At 50.8% G+C, this 20,017-nt stretch overlaps 1 protein-coding gene across 50 annotated transcripts in view; it reads right to left on the reverse strand.

Annotated features, from left to right (window-relative positions):
- The window catches only part of MAN1C1 (mannosidase alpha class 1C member 1), a 55,562-nt gene that overhangs the window by 25,670 nt on the left and 9,875 nt on the right, over positions 1-20,017 (reverse strand). For all 50 annotated transcript variants that reach the window (XR_011683466.1, XR_011683454.1, XR_011683463.1 and 47 more), the window contains exon 3: positions 10,123-10,219. Coding sequence is in view for 1 of the 50 variants with exons in the window: in XM_071452997.1 (XP_071309098.1) it covers positions 10,123-10,219 (97 nt within the window). In the remaining 49 variants the exon portion in view is untranslated. The remainder of the gene's footprint in view (positions 1-10,122; positions 10,220-20,017) is intronic.

Here is a 20,017-nt window from a genome sequence, read left to right on the forward strand (position 1 = left end):
TCCTACCTGCAACTATTATCCTGCTCTGCCAGAGCCACAGGTAGCAGTTAATGAGCAGAGCTGCTAATTCGCCTCACAATTCAAAGGGGAGATGCTTCATTACAACAATCAGAAGAAGGTGCCCTTCTGCCTCTCAAACACACTTCCCAAAAGTGGCAGATGTGTTATGACAGCACAGCCTGGAGCTCCTGACAGTGATTTTCCCTCGGATCTGATCTGGATGGGCTCTGCAGAACAGGCACCACGTTGGAGCTGGGGCTGTAAAACCACTCATCCCTGTGGTGGCTTTATCCCCAGCCCAGCCCAGCCCAGCAAACATCACCTCCCAGAAATTATCTGGCCCTTAACACCAGCCCAGGTGGGAGAGAATTCAGAGATGAAGAAACCAAACCAGCCTTTGCCTCAAAACGAATAAACAGATTAATTGTGCTGTTCAGTGTGGGGCCTGGCCACCTGCTGAGAACCCATGAGCTGGGCTGGGAACCCTCATAACCATCCATGGGAGAATCTGAGCACATTTTCTCTGTGAATGCAGTGGGCCAGGAGAATGCAAATGCTCCATTACCACCAGCACAAACACATTAAGGCACAGAACTCCATCACTTGGGACCATCTGTCCCCGTTCTTCCCTTTCTCTCCCATATTGTTAAAGTCACACCAACGAGACCCCAGCTGAAAGCCTCCAAATGCTCTCCAGTATGCTGCTTGACAGGATTAGATATCAAAATAATCCCAGCAAACTGGGGAAATAGTCAGGAGCAAGCAGGATGCGGTTCAGTGCGGCCACACGGCGCGTCCTGCCCCGGGGCAAGCACAGCCAGCCGTGAAGCAGAAGGGAGAAATGGTGAGGAAACCATTCCCAGGCTGCAGCCCAGGAAATGCAGCTCAGACCAACCACTTCCAGCTCAGACCAACCATTTCCAGCTCACACCAACCATTTCCAGCTCACACCAACCATTTCCAGCTCAAATCGAGGATTTCCGGTTCAGATCAGCAATTTCCAGCTCAGATCAAGGATTTCCAGCTCAGATCAAGGATTTCCAGCTCAGAACAATGACTTCCAGCTCAAATCACCGATTTCCAGCTCAAATCAACAATTCCCAACTCAAATCAACAATTCCCAACTCAAATCAACAATTCCCAACTCAAATCACCAATTTCCAGCTCAAATCAACAATTTCCAGCTCAAATCAACAATTTCCAACTCAAATCAACAATTTCCAGCTCAAACCAGCAATTTCCAGCTCAAATCACCAATTTCCAGCTCAAACCAACGACTTCCAGCTCAAACCAAGACGTTGGAATGCTGGGAAAAGGAGCAAAGCCCACCCCAGGAAGAGCAATGATGCCTCACCCAAGAAAGGGCACAGAGCCTCCCCCCAGCAGCATTTGGAGACTGCAGAGGGGCCAGCAGGAGGAATGTGAGCTGCAGTTAAAGCTGGGGAGGTCTGAGGCTGGAGGAAGCTGGAGATGCTGAGGGTAAGAGCACCCAGCACATCCCCAGGGAGAGGCCAGGGAGTCCCAGCTGAGCCCTGCAGAGAGAGGGGTCAGCCACCAGGAGCAGCTTTAGAGCATTGAGGCAGAACTGTCCCAGCTTTTTGGGAAGCACTGAAAGGCCCCTGGCTGCTTCTCTGTGTTCTGCTGCTCCCTGGGATGAGTGGGAACTGCAGGACTCCGAAAAGATGCTCTGGAGAGGCAGCAGAGTGATGCTGAGGGGAGGAAAAGCTCCATGAAATGTTTCCTGCTGGCTCCATCCCCTGCAAACCTTTCCCAGAGCTCCCTTGGTGACAGAGAACATCACAGCTACAATTTGGGATGTACACACAAAAGTCAGGAAATTAAAAATGCTGGTTCCCACAGCAACCAGGATGGAGCCTGCCAAGAGAGAGGGAATGTTCTAGCCTAGGCAAAAGGTGCCAGTTTTAATGCCTGGAGGTGACTTCCACTTCCAGCTGTCTGAAGGAGAAGTCCATGAAAGCTCTGCACTCCTGCACAGGCAGACCTTGATGCTCAGGTCCTTTGTTCCTGGATTCCCTCTCCTCCTGGCACACACAGCACAGCCTGGGGCTTGGAAATGGAGATGAACCAGAGCTGTTCAAACCCAGCCCTGAATGCTGGGATCCCCCACTTCAGAACTCAGGGTTTGTGTTTTCCCACCCCCAGCTCTGTGAGGAAACCACCCCAGAGCAATCCTGTGTTCAGAGGAAAGCACCGTGGAGAAAAACAGGAATAAATTGGGTGTTCTTAACCCTGTGTTTGCACCTGAGAGGTAAATTCTGGGTTTATTGAAATTAGTAGGAAACAACCTCTGCCTTTAGAACTTTCTCTTGAAATGCTTTCATTTTCCTGCACTGAACTTTTTCTTCCCTTTTTTCCCTTCCCTTTTGGAGCTGCATATAAAGTGTGGTAGGGTGCAGAAGTGGTGTTGGGAATAAAACATCACAAGGAGGATGAACAATTTTAGTCAGTCCAGAAAAAAAAAATCCTCGCTGTGTTTCACACTGATGCCTCAAGCAAAGGCTGAGGGATTTCCTTGAACCTCCAAAAAAATCTTCTCCAGAGACAGGAACAATCCTGGGAGGCTAAAAGGAAGCACTTTGTGAAAGCATAAAGGTCTTGCAGTGATAAATGCCTGCCACAGCATTCTGAGCACACAGAGCCAGCCCCAGCAGGGACAAATCTGAAAGCTGATGTCCTGAGGGAGGGAGCTAAACCCACTGATTAAGTGAGATAAGGGACTCCTCTCCCCCAAAAAGGCAGCAGAGATGGAGAAAAAAAAAATCAGAAACAAGCACCTGGAGAAATTACAGAGGAAGAAATTCAGTAGCAGGACTCATTTGATATATGATCTCCTGGAGGTGAATGGAAAAATGTCAAAATCTAACACTAATCCAGATGAATATCCAATGAGATACATAATGAGGGTGGAAAGAAACCTCAGCAGCAGCACAAAATGATGTGATAAAGCAGTTAAGTTCTAAATGTGAAATCCAACACAGCAAAGCCAGTTTGGAACCTGCTTAATCTCTTCAGAAGTTTCAGCAGTAGAAACCAAGTGAATTAAAACCAAAGTGGGTTTTTTTCCCTGTACAATTTCCATCTCCTAAACAGGGGAAAGCTAAAACACAGAGGGATAAAGGTAGAAACCCACGAGTCTCAAGATATTTCCAACATTAAAAGGCATAGCTAAAAGTGCATTTTTTATATATTCTTAACCTTCTCTGGATTTTATGTAGCTCCTGGTAGTGCAGGAGGGGCTGTGGCTGCAAACTCCTCCTGGAACAGAGCTGGAGCCAGAGAGGGGCCAGGCTCTGCTCCCAGGGAACAGGGACAGGACAAGAAACAGCCTCAGGTTGTGCCAGGGGAGGTTGAGGTTGGATAGAGGGAAAATTTCTTCCCTGGATGGGTTATCACAGCCCTGGAAATGCTCAGGAATGCCTGGATGTGGGTTAGTGGTGAGCACAGGGCTGCTGCTGGGTCAGTGCTTGGATTTAAGCGCCCTTTCCAACCTTAATTCTGTGATTCTGGCAAGAACCTCATCGAGAATCTGACTGCAAGCAGTGGCCAGAGACACCTGGCCCTGAGCATCCCAAAATCCACCTTCAGCCCAGGCAGGGCAGTCAGGAGCCCCAGGTGGGGCATTTACCTCCCTAAGGAATCCCAGACTGGTCTGGGTGGGAAGGGCCCTCAAAGCCCAGCCCATCCCATGGACCCCAGCCCATCCCATCCCATGGACCCCATCCCATCCCATCCCCATCCCATCCCATGGATCCCATCCCATCCCATCCCATGGACCCCATCCCATCCCATCCCCATCCCCATCCCATGGATCCCATCCCATCCCATCCCATCCCATCCCATGGATCCCATCCCATCCCATCCCCATCCCATCCCATGGATCCCATCCCATCCCATCCCATGGATCCCATCCCATGGATCCCATCCCCATCCCTATCCCCATCCCATGGATCCCATCCCATCCCATCCCATTGATCCAATCCCATCCCATCCAATGGATCCCAGCCCATCCCATGGATCCCATCCCATGGATCCCATCCCATCCCATGGACCCCAGCCCATCCCCATCCCCATCCCCATCCCATGGATCCCATCCCATCCCATCCCATCCCATGGATCCCATCCCAGGTTCCCAGTGATCCCCAGCTCCCTGGAGCGGGTGCTGGATGTTTGTTCAAACCAGCTGGAAGCGCCAAGCCTCCAACTCAGCTTTTGCTGTGGAGCTGCCACCAAAGCCTCCTAATCCAGAGCTGGATCTGTGAGCAGTCCAACTCCACCCACCCTCAGCTGGCTGCCTTTTAATCACACGCTCAATATCTCTGAAGATTAGACAATTATTTCCGCATAATTAGTGTCCAGAATGAGGCACAGGCAACATCCATAATGGGGTGCTTAAAGAAAATATTAAAAGGAAAGGAGGAAAAAATCTTAAAGACGAGCTCACTGTGTTTTAAAATACACTCAGAGCCTGGAAAAAGGATTAAAAAATAGCTCCAGCCTGATTGTTCCCTGCGTGCTGTGCCACGGGGCTGCTCACGTGTGGCTTCCTCCTCATCTCTGCCTGCTCCTCTCTCAGCAGCCCACAGAGGCCCCACGGAACCCTCCCCACTCCCAGCTCAAAGCAATTTTCTCCCTTTTCCTGCTCCCATTTGCTGCTCTAATGGCTGTTTTTCTGTTCCTTGTTTTGTTTCCTGCTGCCCCGTTTTGCTGTGCGAAGCACTCCTGACAAATCCCACGGCACCCTCTGCTCCTCCCAGGCCTCATTAAGCTCCAGCCTCAGCTCGGGGTCAGTGGAAAGTTCAGGAAGCTGCTGAGGAAGCTGGGCTGATGGATGGAACTCGCCCAGTTTGCTGCTAGGGCAGCTTGGGTGTCCAGAGTGCCCCAGAATGGGCTCTCCCACCCCAGCCTCTCCACCCCCTTCTCCTTCCTGACTTTATTTCCCTGCTAAGAGGCAACCCTAAGATGAAGCCACTCTGTTCAAATGACATTTGCTCAACAGCCACTGCCCTGCCCAGCCCCAGAGCCAAGGTGGCCTCATTTGGAGGCCGCTCTTGAGACATTGGGGATTTTTTCTGGTTAAACTTTTTAAATGAATAGTTCAAGCTGAGAAGTCAGCTGAGCCACTGTAATCAGCTTAAACCCCTGTTTAGGGAGGGGTTTAGGGCTCAGCAGAGCCCTGAGGTTTGAGCCACCACTGCCAGCAGGACCCAAGGTGGGAGTGGAGTGGGGACAGATCTCCTGAAGGATTAATTAGCTTGGGAGTGATCTCAAAACAGGGAAAAAAAAAACCCCAAACAGGGATTAATGTCAGCTCCAACACACAGCCAGACTCCAGTGAGTTTGGGATTTGGAGGACATCCTGATTCCCTGCTTCCTGCTGCCAGGAAATAAGTTTGTTGCTGCAGATTTCACTGACATCAAAAGCCAAAGTCAACTCAAAATGCCCTCCTGCATTTCAAAAATGAAAATTATTCATCTGGGGAACATTACACACGAAAAAGACAAAAAAGATGATGATGCCAGGGAGCAACAGAGTTCCAGCAACATCTTCATTACAAGGTATTTTTCTCTTTAAAGAGCCCATGGAGTCAAGAATCCAATGTCATGTGCAATAGGCAGCAGGCATAATTCAGCATAGAAATTAGGAGGGCCATTATTATTATTATTATTTTAATCACATAAAAGGACTCTCCAGGGTTTTGCAATCTTGTGATCACAGGGAAAGAGACCCAGAGACAGAAGAGAAAAGGTGCAGTAAGTGATTGCACAATTGGAGGTTCCCATTTCTCTTCTGGTAGCTGGGATATTGCTGAATTAATATTTTCACTCAATTATCTCTGTTACATATTCACAGACCAACTCCTGTTGCTTCTAACCGGGCTGGGTGTGTTTGCTGCCTGCTAAATGCTGGAGAAGGAAGCAGCTCTCTGGGAAATGGTTGGCTCAGCTGGCCAGACTGGGGGCACGTGGAGATTTTGGGGTCCAACACCTGAGCTGGCAGCCCCAGAGCAGGTGCTGGTAAAAGCTGCTGTCACAGGAGCTTCTTGGGGGTGTTAAATCCACTGGGGATTCCTGGGATTTCCAGTGGATTCCTGGAACCTCCATCCAGATCTGAGCCTGGCAGGTCACAGTGCCACAGGGCAAAGTCTGGTGGGATCTGCCAGGCAGAACAAATCTGAAGGTTCAGAACCCACCAGGTCCTGATCCCACCCATCTGAAGGTTCTGGACCTCAGGACAATCAGCTGGGTCCTTTCCAGAGGCTTCTCTGGATGTATTCCTGTGGTCACTGCTTTTCTTCCCCTTTCTTTATCCTTAGAGCCAAACCAGCCCCATTTCCAGGCAGCTGAGGCCAGTGACCTCCTGTCCTCAAAGCAAACAGCTCAGCCGGAGTCAGAGCCCAGCACGCAAACACAGCCATGGATTTTCCAGGAATTCCTCCAGCCTGGGCCCTGCCACCAGGCAATCAAACACGAGAGAGCCCTGCTGCAGGGTGAGGTGCAAACACCTGCAGGAATTCAGTGCAGCTGCTGGCAGAGCTGTGGCCTGGCAGTGCCCTGGCTGTGACAGTTGGCACGTGGAGCGCCTGCCTCACGGTGCTGCAGAAATTCAGCATATGCTGAGAGGAGCCATGGCTGCAAGGAGGCAATTCATGATCTCAGGCATGATATCGAGTGGGGAAAGAGGGGAAAAAAGGGGGGAAACCTGGTTGAGGTTTGCTATTTTTAAACTAAAATTAATAAACCAACGTGCATTTAGGTGGTGAGAAACGCCTAACAGCACAGCAGGGTTCCATATTTACTTGCTGTCACTGATTTCAGAGCAAATTGGCTCAGGGTATAAGTCAAAGAAAGATTCTTCTGTTGCCAGCACTGCACACTTCAAGAGATATCTGAAAATCAGGCTTCTCACCTTATCATTGTTAAAAGACTGTGCAATCAAAATGTAACTGACAATTCAGCTGATGCACGAGCAGAACGAGGTGCCAGCTCACTCTCCCGTAGCTACAGAAGCTCTGTAAAGCTATCAGGATTTTAAAAACATTTTGTCAGAAAAATAAGTGGCTCTGACAGAGCTGGGGAGTGGGCAGAATAATAATGCAGTGCTCTGGAGCTCAGGGTGACAGGTGCATTTCAGGGGCTGTGGCACACAGAGCTGCTGCCCTGCTCACACCACTGAATTTAATCCCTACAGCACCCAGGGCAGCAGGGCTGAGGTGGCTGAGAAGGGTTAAAATCACTGCATCAGCACTGGGAGCAGAATTTGTACCTGCACATCTCCAGCCTCACCCTCAGCCTCAAGCTCAGCTGTGCCATTTTGCTTAAATGTTCCTAAACCAGCTCGTTTGGGGTCTGGTTTGATCAGTGCCTGGCATTCTGCAGACAGCCCTGAACCTAAAATTAATGAATAATAATTATAATAATACATATAAATAATAAATACAACAATAACATTAATTAATAATTAACCCCCCCAAGCTGTGCAGCCTTTAGGAGCATCTGGAACCTCGTGATGTGGGGTTTGCTCCAGCAGAGATCGCCCCTCACGCTCTGTGGGGCACTGTGCCCACTCCCATGGCACCATTGCCAGGGCAATCATCCCACAGCTGAAAGCCTAAACCGTGTTCACCCCACTGGAGGGCATGGGCTGGGCTGCTCAGCGTGGCACTTCTTATCACAAGCATCACTGATGAATAATTAATGCTGATGAAAGGAGCACAGCTTGTGGGTTTAAGGAAAGGGCTCTCGAGCTGCAGTGATTGTAAATGACAGCAATCACAGGAGTTCTGTGCAAATAAACTCAGTCCAGAAACGTGGGAGAGGCTTGATGAGAGAAACAGGAGCTGCAGAACACCAAGCACCAGCAGGAACGTCAGACCAGGTCTCCAGATCACAGCCCAGGAGAGGGGGGATGCTGAGAACACCTGGGAAATGGCAAAGTTGGGTCTCTGGAGAGATTAACAGGGCTGGGCATCCAAGTTTTCCTACCTGGGCAGGAAAAATGGGGAGGGAGGCTCTGTCCTGGCTGCCAGGAGAAGCAGGACACTCTGCAGGAGCAGAATTCAGAGTTCATTTTTATTTCTGCTTGGACTAGAGGGAATATTTGATCCAGAGCAGCTCCCCCCAGGCTGAGGCTGCCAAACTGGAGGCTCCAAGTGAGCAGCAGCACATCCACAACAGCAAAATCACCCTTCAGGAACTTGATTGCTTCCCATGCACGCAAACACGCTCCAAAATAGCCCCAAAAAGGTTCCTCCCCTCCCACATGGCAGCAGCTGCAGAGAAATCTCAGCTTAATATTGACATTTCCAGCCTGGAGAGCACCCAGCCTGCCTCCTTCCCAGCTGGAGCTTGGGATAAAAAGCCACTGGGAGTGAGAGGAGGGGGAATGGGCAGCAGTGCAGGGCCACAGTGCCCTGTGCTGCCTCCTCAGAGTCTCTGAAGGGCAGAGGGACAGAGGGCTGCACCAAGGGATTCCCCGATGCTGCCCTCCTGTAGAGGCACAGCCAGGAGCAGGAAAAGCCTATTAAAAGGCTGAAATGTACCATGTAGCTGCTTTTCTGCAATTGTCTGCAAATCCTCGTGCTCCAAAGCATTTTTCTTGAGAGTGCTCACAGGCACACTGCAAACAAGCATAAGTACTGTCAATTGTTTTAGCATGATAAATGCATTTTAAAGCTTTCAATATTTTTGTCTGTTTACTGGCACACTCCTTGAGGAATTTTGACAAGCTTGCCAGAGTGGAAGAGCTGCAAAATGCTTCAGCTTGCCCTGAACTCCATGCAAATTCTCCATTAAAGAACCTGGCTGTGGCTGGAGGGGCTGAAAGAGCAAAGCAAAGGCCAAACCCACCCAAATCAGTGCTCCAGGCACAGAGGGGCTGGCCAGGGGCAGGGGCTGCTCACACCCAGCCTGAGACAATCCCAAACCTCCATCCCTGAACCTCCACAAGGGTTAATGGGCTTCCCTGCAGCCCAGCCCAGCTGTGAGCCAGATGTGCCTCCCCACCCCTCAGCAAAGGACCTGTCCCTAATGTCCCATCTAAGCCTGCCCTCTGTCCCTCTGAAGCCACTCCTGTCCCTCATAAATGACCTCTCCATCTTTCTTGTCCTCCCTCAGGTCCTGGAAGGCCATCACCAGGTCACCCCAAGCCTTCTCTTCTCACCTGGGGCCATTTCCACCTTCACACCTCCCTTCCCCACAGCTCAGCCCCCAAAGCTGAGCAGGATGAGGGCTGGGCTCCACACAAAGCAGAACTCCACAGGCTGAAAGCTCCCCCCAGGTCCTGGAGCTGATGTGGAGAAGGAGCTGGGGACCTACAGAGTGCACAACAGGATGGGAGTGTTCTCCAAACCCTCAGTGCCTCCCTCTGCAATCAGCTCACGGGTGACCTGCCCACGGAGGGACTCCAGGAGATAATCCCTGCACACACATCCCCTGGAAAGGAGCCCAGAGCCCTCTGCACAGCAGGAATTCCCTAGGGATGGGAAGGGAAAGGAGAGGAAGGGCTCAGGGAGCAGAGCAGGGAAATGCTCTGAGTGCAGAGCAGCAGAAAGACAATTTATATCCCCAAAAGCCAACAAATACCCCAAAGCCACAACAAGTATCCCACCAGAATGAGCAGGGGAACAGCACTGAAAGTGGCTCCCATAAAAAAAGGGAATCTGCTAAAGAGTAAAATTATACAAGCCAGTTAGCACAGAGTATAAAGAGCTTTTAATATTGATTCACTCAATATTTCATGGAATTCACATCTTGCTCAACAGTGAAGAAATGAGAGAGAGAAAATGCTCAATTTGGTCAGGTCCTGAAGCCTACAAGCCCAGACAAATAGCAGCATTGTCAGCTCTGGGCTGGCTTCATGTTTTAATAAAGACACTTTCATTTTAGCACATTTGGTGCTGGCTGTGCACAGAGAGGAGCCCCAGGCTGGGACTGGGAGCTGCCTGCAGGGATGAGGTCCCAGCCCTGGGACAGGCACAGCACACGGATTCACAGCCTTGCTGCTCACCACCAGCAAGAGAGACAGGCTCAGAGCTGGGACAGGCACCTCCCTGCCCTGCACACGTGGCTTCCAGAGCTCAGGAGAAGTGGAATTGCACTCACCAAACATGTTCCCGATGTGGCCGTTCTTGGTCAGCGGGCGCAGCTCGTTCTTCCCCAGGGCGTACTGCTTGTAGTTATCCCAGGCAAACTTCATCATCTGGGGGGGCAAAAGGCAGGGGGAACAGTCAGCACCAGGGAGAATTTCCACACCTGAGCTCTGGGAATCCATGGCAGGTTCCCACTCACTGCTACAGCCATGGCCCGTTGATGATAAAATCTTAATTCCCACTGAACACCAGGAGTGGGTTAGGGTTGGGAAGTCTCCAGCTCATCATTTCTGGGGAAGAACCTGGCACACCTCCCACCAAAACCCCACAATTCACCTTGGCCCTGCAAACCAGGTGGGATTTGTAAAAAGCTGTCTCCACCTCTGAATTTCCAACCTTTTTCAGAGAGTAGCAGCATTTCAGAAAGTTTGTTAAAATGGGCTAAGAATGCAAGGCCAAAGCTGATCTGTGCCCAGGCACAGGGAGGAACTGATCTTAGGGACTGCCCAGAGGTTTTCATTCTGTTAATTGACAGAATACATTCCCAAAGACCAAACCCATGACATTTTGTTATCTTCTATCAGAACTCCACAGTGCTCTCTTCAGAGAGCTCTGCACAGGGGCTGGGTGATTTCTGAGCAACCCCTTCCAACTCAAACAATTCCTTTTGGGATGTTTGAGCTGTCCTGCCCGGGCCCAGCACCCTGACCTTCCCCTGAGGGCTGCAGGGCAGTGCTTGTGCAAGTTCCAACACACACACACATCCCAGAGCAGCCTCTGCTGTCCTCCTGCCCCTCTGGGAGGCCAAATTAAACATGCAAGTGTCCTTTCTTCACCTGGGAGAGACTGGGGCTCGTCAGCTTCCCAGGAGTGCTGAAATCAAGCTGCCTTCTCTAACCCCCAGCCTGACTCTGAGCAGCCCCAGCCCCAGCACTGCACTGACCTGAACATCCTTTGATTCAATTCCTGGCAAAAAAAAAAGATAACAAAGGGGAAGAGGGGGCTTCAGAGAACCAGCCATGTTCTCCAACCAAGATAAGAGAGGTCTGAAACGCTTCCCTCAGACCAGGCTTTTGAGGGAACACGGCAGTTTAACACAATCCTTCCTGCGCAGAGCGCTCCTGTCCCACGGCTGCAGCAGTGCTGGCTGCTCTGCTTCAGGGTCAGAATCACAGGTTCCCTTGGTCTGAAATTCCTCCTGAAATTCCTCCTGTCATCTCAGCTCTTACTCTCCCCTCCAGCTGTGTGTTTCACAAACCCAACATCACAAGCCCCTGGCAGTATCCTCCTTAATTAGCACAAAGCCACATCCCCAGCTTCCCCCCTCCTTTTTAAACATCAAGCTTCCAAAGCAAAGTTTCCTGGAGCTGTTCAGATGGAGCAGGATAAACATTTGCTGAACTGATTGTTAACACTCAGGCTCCAACACCGCCAGGAGATGGAATGCTGGACAAACAAATAAAGCCAATTTGGGGGTTAAAAACTCAGTGTGGGATGAATTAGTGAGTGGAGAACTAAATAATGACCCAGGGAGGGGGAAGAACCCCTCCACAAAATGCACTCAAGCATGTCCCAGGCATGTGCCTCGGGGTGCTCACTTTAGTTTTGCCAAATCTCTTTTTGTTTTTGTTTTTTTTTTTTCCCCAGTGGCAGCAGGTTCTAAATGGGAAGCTCTCATTCTCCATGAACACACACCAGGGTGAATCTGTGAGGAGCTCTGGCTCTCTCTGGGCAATGCAGAGCAATGCTGTGTGTCAGAGCTTGCTGCTGGAGCTGGCAGCAGGAAGGATGGTGTTTGTCAAGGCAGCACAAGGAACCAGCCAGGCACTGCTCTCAGCCAGGGCTGGCCATGGGGACCCACCCTCCTGGCACACACAGGACGTGGAAATGATTCTAAATGTTCCCTAAAACTCCTAATCCTGAGTCAGCCTCATTTTAAGCTGAGTATGAAATTTGAAGTTATTTCCTTCCCTCGACTTCTTTAACCCCTCCAGTGCAGAAGGTCCAGGGTGAACCCACCCAGCTGTGCTGGCACAGCTCCCTCAGGTGCCTACAGGCATGGAAACCACCCAGGCTTCCCTTCAGCCTCCAAGAGCCCCATCTACAGGGAAAATCCCCTCTTTCCCTGTCTCCTCACCAAGGAGGGACAGCCTGAGGCTCCCCAAAGTGCCCCACGTCCCCCAGGATGGAGCCAACACCATCACGCACCCCTCATCTGCCTCTCCAACCATTTCAGCTGCCTTGGCCACACTGCTGTGAGAAGCTCCCCAGCACAAATTTCTGTCCCAAGCTCTGGCTCTGCTCAGCCCTGAGCTGATGCTCCGGGGATGGCAGTGCTGCCTCATGGAGCTGCCAGGCTCCCTTCAGGTGGAGCACACACGGTGCTGGCTGCCTTGGAACCCTGCAGATTTGGGAGGCAGGATGCAGAAGGTGGCAGCTTTTCATCTCCCAGCATCCCCGAGCTTGCCTCTCTCCACTGACAGCTCCAAAAAGCAGCAACTGGAAAAGGTGAAGAGCCAAAAAAGCATCTGCACCACTCTGCCCGTTCTGGCTGCCTGCAGCTGCCTCTCCAGCCCAAATTTAGCACCTCAGCTTCCAAAGCACTGGAGGGATGCAGCAAGGTCCTGAAAAGGGGGGCTCCACATTCACAGCAGCTTCCTCTGAGCAGAGAACCCAAACTCCAGGCTGGAAGGGAAGGGATGGATGCAGGAGGGAGGGGAATGTGTGTGGTGAGGTGTTCCAGGCTCATTTCTGATGAGCCACCAGGATGAGAAGTGAATATTTTATGAATTCTGGTCCTGACACGTTACAATACATCAGTGTTAACATTGTGCCATTTTGCATTTGAAAAATGGCACTGGAACCACAAAAATTATGGAAATAGATCCATAATTTCAGATTTTGTTCTCAGCAGCGAGCCATCTGCCACCTAACAGACAATTATCTATTTGGGCCTGGTATTCTAAGCACTCTGGGTCTCAACTGATTTATTGCAGAGACTTCCAAATTTATAAGTTAATTTGTCAGATTGCTCTTTTTTTCCTTTCACCTGTAAGTCACTTGTTACTTTGGAGAGTTTCAGCTGCCCAGCCAGGCAACAAGCCTGTGTTAAAATCAATTAGAAATGACAAAACTGACCTCTGAAAACCTGCACTATCATTTTCACCACTTAGATCCCTATCTTTGCCTGTGCTTTGCTCCATCCAAACCCAAAAGGGACCTGGCTTTCAAGCCCACCTGTGTTTCACAGAGGCAGCAGCAGAACAAAAAGCACTCGGAGGATGCTGTGATCCAGGTAACGAGGAAATGGGTCTCAGGATAAAAACTTGACCAAGAAAGTGTTTTCACTTTGAAGAGATGTGCAAATCTTTAGCACATTTAATATCTAAACCACTCCAAATCTCTGGGTTTATGCACTTGCAAAAAGCAGAGAGATGAGAGGGGAAGAAAAGAAGAAAAAGCTTCCCCCACCATCACTTGCCCTCCTTTTGTCAACAGGGAAGATTTCCAAAGGCAGAGCATTCCCAAACAGCTATTTGATTAGTTTTATCCATCTAGACTGGGATAATTAGTAAATGCTTAAAAGATGAAACCTAAATATACCAACCAATCAGCCCCTTTCAAGCACTTCCAAGGAACATGACACAAAGCCATTATCTACACAAGATAACCACTTCCCTGGCTCTTCAGCCTCCTTCCTTCAACTTCCCTTCAAACATTCCCCTATAAAATATCAAAGAAATTTCCAGTTTGGGTTAAAAAAAAAAATAAGGGCAGAGGGGTGAGAGTAATTTCAATATTTCTTTCTCCATTGTATTCCTAACTTGTTTTTTCCCCATCTCTCTTCCTTTTCCTGCAGCTGGAAGCAGATTATTTCTGCTGACAGTTTCCAAAGCAGGACCAGTTCTTTCCCACCTTTAACCTCCTTGCCCCACAGCAGCTCTGTGCCACTTTGGGTCTTTAAGCTGCAATAATGCCATCTATTTTCCCCTCCTGTATAAAACAGAATTCGCCAGATGAAAAGAAAGAAAGAAAAAAAGGAACTGTCAGTCTTGTAGGAAGAAGTCTGCCTGAACACATTGGGATAACTCATTTCTGTTTGGAATAATGGATGCATTTTTCCCTTATCAGACTTGCATAAACCTGTATAATTCAGGATCTGCAGAAAAGGTAATGAAACAGCATCATGTTTATTTTGTGTTGCTGCACATGGAGATATAAATACCCAGGCAAACAGCAGGGCAGAATGCTATAAAAAGGCTGGAATTCATTTGAAAACCTTTAATAGAAAGCTGAGCAACTTCTCAGGTTACTTCTCTGGGCCCGTGTCCCTGGTAATGCTTTTACGTAACAGCAAAATGATAACAAAAAGGCTGCGTGCATCTCCAGAGCATGGAGATGCTCCATTTAGGCAGGCACTGATAGCCAGAGCCTCCCTCTGGCTGCCTCTAAAAGCCTGGGAGTGCAGAGCAGGAGGAGCTGCAGCTCCAGGGACGTTACCAAGCAACCCCCTCAGATGGACACCAACATTGATAATCCATCCTAAAGTAATTACACTTTATAATTAAAGATTACAGGAAAGCCAATAGATCCCAACAGGAACTCCAGCAGTTTAAAGGCACCCTGGCTAACCTGCCTGTTTTCCAGCAGCCATGTTCTCTCCTGCTGGGATGGAGCACTCAGGAACTGCAGAGATTTCCATTTAATGGGCCCTCAAATGCTGCCAGCACCTTGGGATGTGGTAATCCAACATCCCCTCTCTCCTCCCACTTCAAATCAAACTCATCCCTTGGACTGATGGCCAAGGGTAAAACCTGAGCCTGTCACTCCAAAGGAAAGCCAGGAGAGCACGAGCCCAGCTCCAGCTCTTTCCTCTCCACTGGTGACTGACACATCCTCTGGGCACCTTCCACTGCTCCTCAGCTCCTCCTGCTAAAACACACTCAGCCCTTTCCTCCCAGAGACTGGGCAGGGTGGAAACACCCAGAGGGAACTGGGCACAGAAACACCCAGAGGGAACTGGGCACAGAAACACCCAGAGGAAACTGGGCACAGAAACACCCAGAGGGACTGGACACAGAAACACCCAGAGGGACTGGGCACAGAAACACCCAGAGGGAGCTGGGCACAGAAACACCCAGAGGGAGCTGGGCACAGAAACACCCAGAGGGACTGGGCACAGAAACACCCAGAGGGAGCTGGGCACAGCAACACCCAGAGGGAGCTGGGCACAGCAACACCCAGAGGGAACTGGGCACAGAAACACCCAGAGGAACTGGGCACAGAAACACCCAGAGGAACTGGGCACAGAAACACCCAGAGGGAACTGGGCACAGAAACACCCAGAGGGAACTGGGCACAGAAACACCCAGAGGGAACTGGGCACAGAAACACCCAGAGGGAACTGGGCACAGCAATGTCCACCCAGAGGGAGCTGGGCACAGAAACACCCAGAGGAACTGGGCACAGAAACACCCAGAGGGAGCTGGGCACAGAAACACCCAGAGGGAACTGGGCACAGAAACACCCAGAGGGAGCTGGGCACAGAAACACCCAGAGGGAGCTGGGCACAGAAACACCCAGAGGGAACTGGGCACAGAAACACCCAGAGGGAGCTGGGCACAGCAATGTCCAGAGGGAACTGGGCACTGAGCCTGAGCTCCCTTGGTCCATCAGGTTCTCCTTAAACACAAGATCAAGGTTCATTTTCCACACCCAAAGCAGCAGCCTGGGCACAGAACTCCTCCCTGGGGCTCCACTCTTCCTGGAGGATTCTCACCCAGAATTTCCATCCCTGCCAGCTCCTGACTGCAAACACACCAGCTGAGAGCTCAGGGGGAGATGGCAGATAGAGGAATTGCTTGCTACAGGCAGCTTTATCTGGAAAAAAACGTAACAGAGCAATTCCAGCAACAGGTGAGTGGGGCTTTGCTTTGATTTCTTTCTGGCAAACTCCTTCTCAAAGCTGCATGGGTGGATTTTTCTGCCATCAGCTGCTACCACAGCTCACCCTCTCTTGCACAACAGCCAAAGAGACATTGCTCAGAAAACTGATCTCCATCACTGGAACAACGGGGGAATTCTTTAGGAATTTAATAAATCACCTTCCAGTGAGTCACAATATAAAAAAAAATAAGTTTTAAGCTCTCCTTGCTGTTCCCAGGCAGCCAGGTCAAGGTGAGCTCTCCAACACAGACCTGCAGAGCCAAGCACTCCCTGCCCAGCACAATCAGGGGAAAGCAGGACAAGAAGCACTGGGAGGACAGAAAAAAGCACTGGGAGGACAGAAAAAAAGCACTGGGAGGACAGAAAAAAGCACTGGGAGGACAGAAAAATGCCCAGCACAGAGCAGCCCAAGGTTGTCAGTGTTAGTGGCAAGGACAGAAATAGAACTCAAGAGTCAGTCCCTGCTAGGAAAGCTGAATGGGAGAAAACAGCTCAAACCACAATTAAACTAACACCTAATTAAATTCCTAATGCGACTAGATTTAACCGTGTCAAGAGGGGGAAAAAAATAAAACCCTTCTCGGGCTATCTGAGGCACTAAACCCCAGCTGGATCCAGCTGCATCTAAATCAGGAAACATGTCAGCAAGAGCAGTTGATTTTGCAGTTAGCTCTGTAATGAGATGCTGGCCTGGAAGAGGCTGACAATGGTTCTGAGAACAAATTTGCAAGTCTAGACCAAAGCACGGGGTGATTTAGTGGAGAGATCAGGGAAACTGCAGCCTCCTCTTCCTTTGCTTCCCAGAATCAAAGCCTGGGGAAAATTCTGATGGGAATAAAAGGAATTTGTGTTCCTGGCCACCCTGACACCTCAGTTTCATGTTCCCTGCGAGCCCCTAGGGCTGATCAGGCTCGGGATATTGCAGAGCACAGCCAGGCTGGCACGGCACAGCCTCACCAGCAATAAGCACAATAAATACTCCTGTGCTAAGCTTGTCAGCACTCTGGCCCTGCTGTCACTGGTGCAGGGAGATGGCAGCAAAAGGCAATCCCTGAGCTCCAGGCTGCACCTGCCCCGGGGAGCTGACCCCGTTAAACCCGAGGGGCAAACACAATTCCTGAGCTGCTGCCAGGGCTGCAGGCACACGGGACAGCAGGAGGACCAGAGAGCCACCAGCACCCGTTGTGTGACACTGCTGTTTGCATTTTTTTCAACTCCATTTCACTCCAGGCTGGACAGTCTGGCTTTTCTTAGTGACTACTATTGCATTCCAGCACACTTTAAGGAAAAATAAGTGGGGAAAAATTACTTCCCTAGTAATGATGCTCCTTCACAAATGTCACCTCCGAGTCCCCTCCTGGGTGCTGAGCCTGCAGCACAAACCACACAGGAAATTCCCTGAGCTCTTAAGATTTTGGGCACTGTCTCATCCCTGCAGGCTGCCTTGAGGGCTCTTCCATTTCAGCTACTTCCCTTCAAGCATGTACAGCACAGGGCTTTGTAAATCCCTAATTACACACAGACTGCAAATTCTCCTTGCAAGTGCCCAGCATTCCAGGTGAGCATGAGCAAGAGCAGAGCAGAATCCATCAGCTCCTCCCCAGGATCCCCCCACGCTGGATGGGAAGGTGGATGGAAACACAAACACAGGGTTGTTTTTACAGACCTGCATAATGGCAAGGGAAGGTTTTTTTCCTTTTCCCTACAGATACCATCTGCACAGAATTCTCATTTCTGGAGAGCCACAGCCCAAGGGGATGCTCAAAGGGAGCTGTAGCCATAAGTAACTCAAAACACAAGCAAGGAGAAGGAAGGAGAGGAAAAGGTGTGGAAATATTTCGCTTTTCTTTTTCAAGGAAAATAAAAAAAAAAGAAAAACCAAGTCTCTAGAACATATTGGGCCTGTCTGTTTGACAGCCTGTAGGACAAATGTCAAACAGATCAATAATGAAAAGAAACAAAACAGAGAGGAGAGGGAGAGGAGGCTTTGTACTCCTGAGCTGGGGGAGGAGGATGGCTGGAATCCTCAGTGGGCTGGGAAGAGTAAACAGGCTCAGGAGCTCCTGTGTGCAGATGTGCCAGGGAGCCATCCCCAGGCAGGGCAGCAGGGGATCTGTGAGCTGCCTGTGCAGGGTGGGATGGACCCCAGGCAGGGCAGCAGGGGATCTGTGAGCTCCCTGCCTGTGCTGGGTGGGATGGGGACCAGGGTGGGCAGCAGGGGATCTGTGAGCTCCCTGTGCTGGGTGGGATGGGGACCAGGGTGGGCAGCAGGGGATCTGTGAGCTCCCTGCCTGTGCTGGGTGGGATGGGGATCAGGGTGGGCAGCAGGGGATCTGTGAGCTCCCTGTGCTGGGTGGGATGGGGATCAGGGTGGGCAGCAGGGGATCTGTGAGCTCCCTGTGCTGGGCAGGATGGACCCCAGGCAGGGCAGCAGGGGATCTGTGAGCTGCCTGTGCAGGGTGGGATGGGGATCAGGGTGGGCAGCAGGGGATCTGTGAGCTCCCTGTGCTGGGCAGGATGGACCCCAGGCAGGGCAGCAGGGGATCTGTGAGCTCCCTGCCTGTGCTGGGTGGGATGGGGATCAGGGTGAGTGCACCAGAGCTTCTGGGGGGCTCCCAGCCCAGCAGCCAAGGGAAGGGATCCAAAGCACCCCCAGAGACAGAAAGGGAGGATCAGCCCCACACCCAGCACAGCTGCCAGAGACAAAAGGAACAGCCCCGGGCCAGGCTCCCCAGGGCCCAGCTCTCTCCCTCTCCCCATCCCAGCCTCATCCCCCAGCAGCTGAGCTGCCTCTCCCCCCTGCACCCACAAGGTGTGAATTGCTGCTGACACATGGATGGCTCAGGGGCCCAAAACACAGCAGAAGCAGATGGGAGAGCTGAAGGGAAGGGAGAAGGGAAGGAAAAAAATGTAAATACAGGCCAAGAGTCACCCTGCACCGCTCCTGTTCTGCGCTGTGAGAACGGATTCGGGGAGCAGGAGGAACATCTGTTTGGAAACTGCCTTTGTCTCAGTCCAAATGCTGGAACAGGAGAAAGAGGGAGGCTGAGGACTGCCAGCACACCTTGTGCTTCATCTCACACTTGGATGGCTTAGCAGGAGAGATCTGGGAGGATGAGTTTAGTTTAATGATTTCTTGCTGGTTCACCTGCTCCCCATCTGTCTTTGTAGTCCTTGCTCAGAGGGACAGATTGGAGCACTGCTGTCCTCTCCCTTTTCCAGAGTTCCTTGTGATTGGAACTTCTGAAGAGAGGAACAGAGCAATTCTCAAGTATTAAGTAGTCAGCTGAGATTAGTCCAATAATTTATCAGAGGTAATAGCTAATAACAGACACGAGAAACTCACTCAGAGCCTTCCTAGAGCCACGTGTCAGAGCTGTCACCTTGCAAAAGTGGTGCAAGAAATTCTTGGACCACAGCAGCAAATTTATTAGCCAGAGGCTGATAAACCCTTCCAGGAGCCCCAGGGCCCCCAATAAATCATCACAAAGCAGGTTACAAACACCGGATCCCTGATGAGAGTGAGGTCGGTGGGGTGGATGTGAGAACAATGTTAGGATTCAGCTGGCAGGATGGAGGGGCCTGGCCCTCCTGGGCCTGACCTCCCACCCCAGGGGGATCAAGGCCCTGGCACTGCTCCAGCCCTGCCATCACACTGCACTGACTAATGGGCTGCTGACAGAATAAAGCAGGGAACAGCAGCTCCAGGCATCTGGGTAGTAAACTACAGAAAACAGCCATAAAGGTTCATCACAAGTAGAGGCAGCTCCTTGCTCCCAGACCCCACGTCAGTGCACAAATGGCACCCACAGAACGCTCAGGCCTAAGGAACGAGCCCCCACTCATCAAATCCCACCCTAACACTCAGCTCAAAACTTGATTTAAGCTTGTGAAAGCCAGAAATGAAAGAACCACGAGAAGAGAGCTGCCTATGGCTTTGTCCTATGCCAGCCAGGGCTGAA

Source organism: Agelaius tricolor, unplaced genomic scaffold (assembly GCF_023055355.1).
Source record: "Agelaius tricolor isolate 1412-34295 unplaced genomic scaffold, bAgeTri1.0.p SCAF_36, whole genome shotgun sequence".
Lineage (NCBI taxonomy): Eukaryota > Metazoa > Chordata > Aves > Passeriformes > Icteridae > Agelaius > Agelaius tricolor.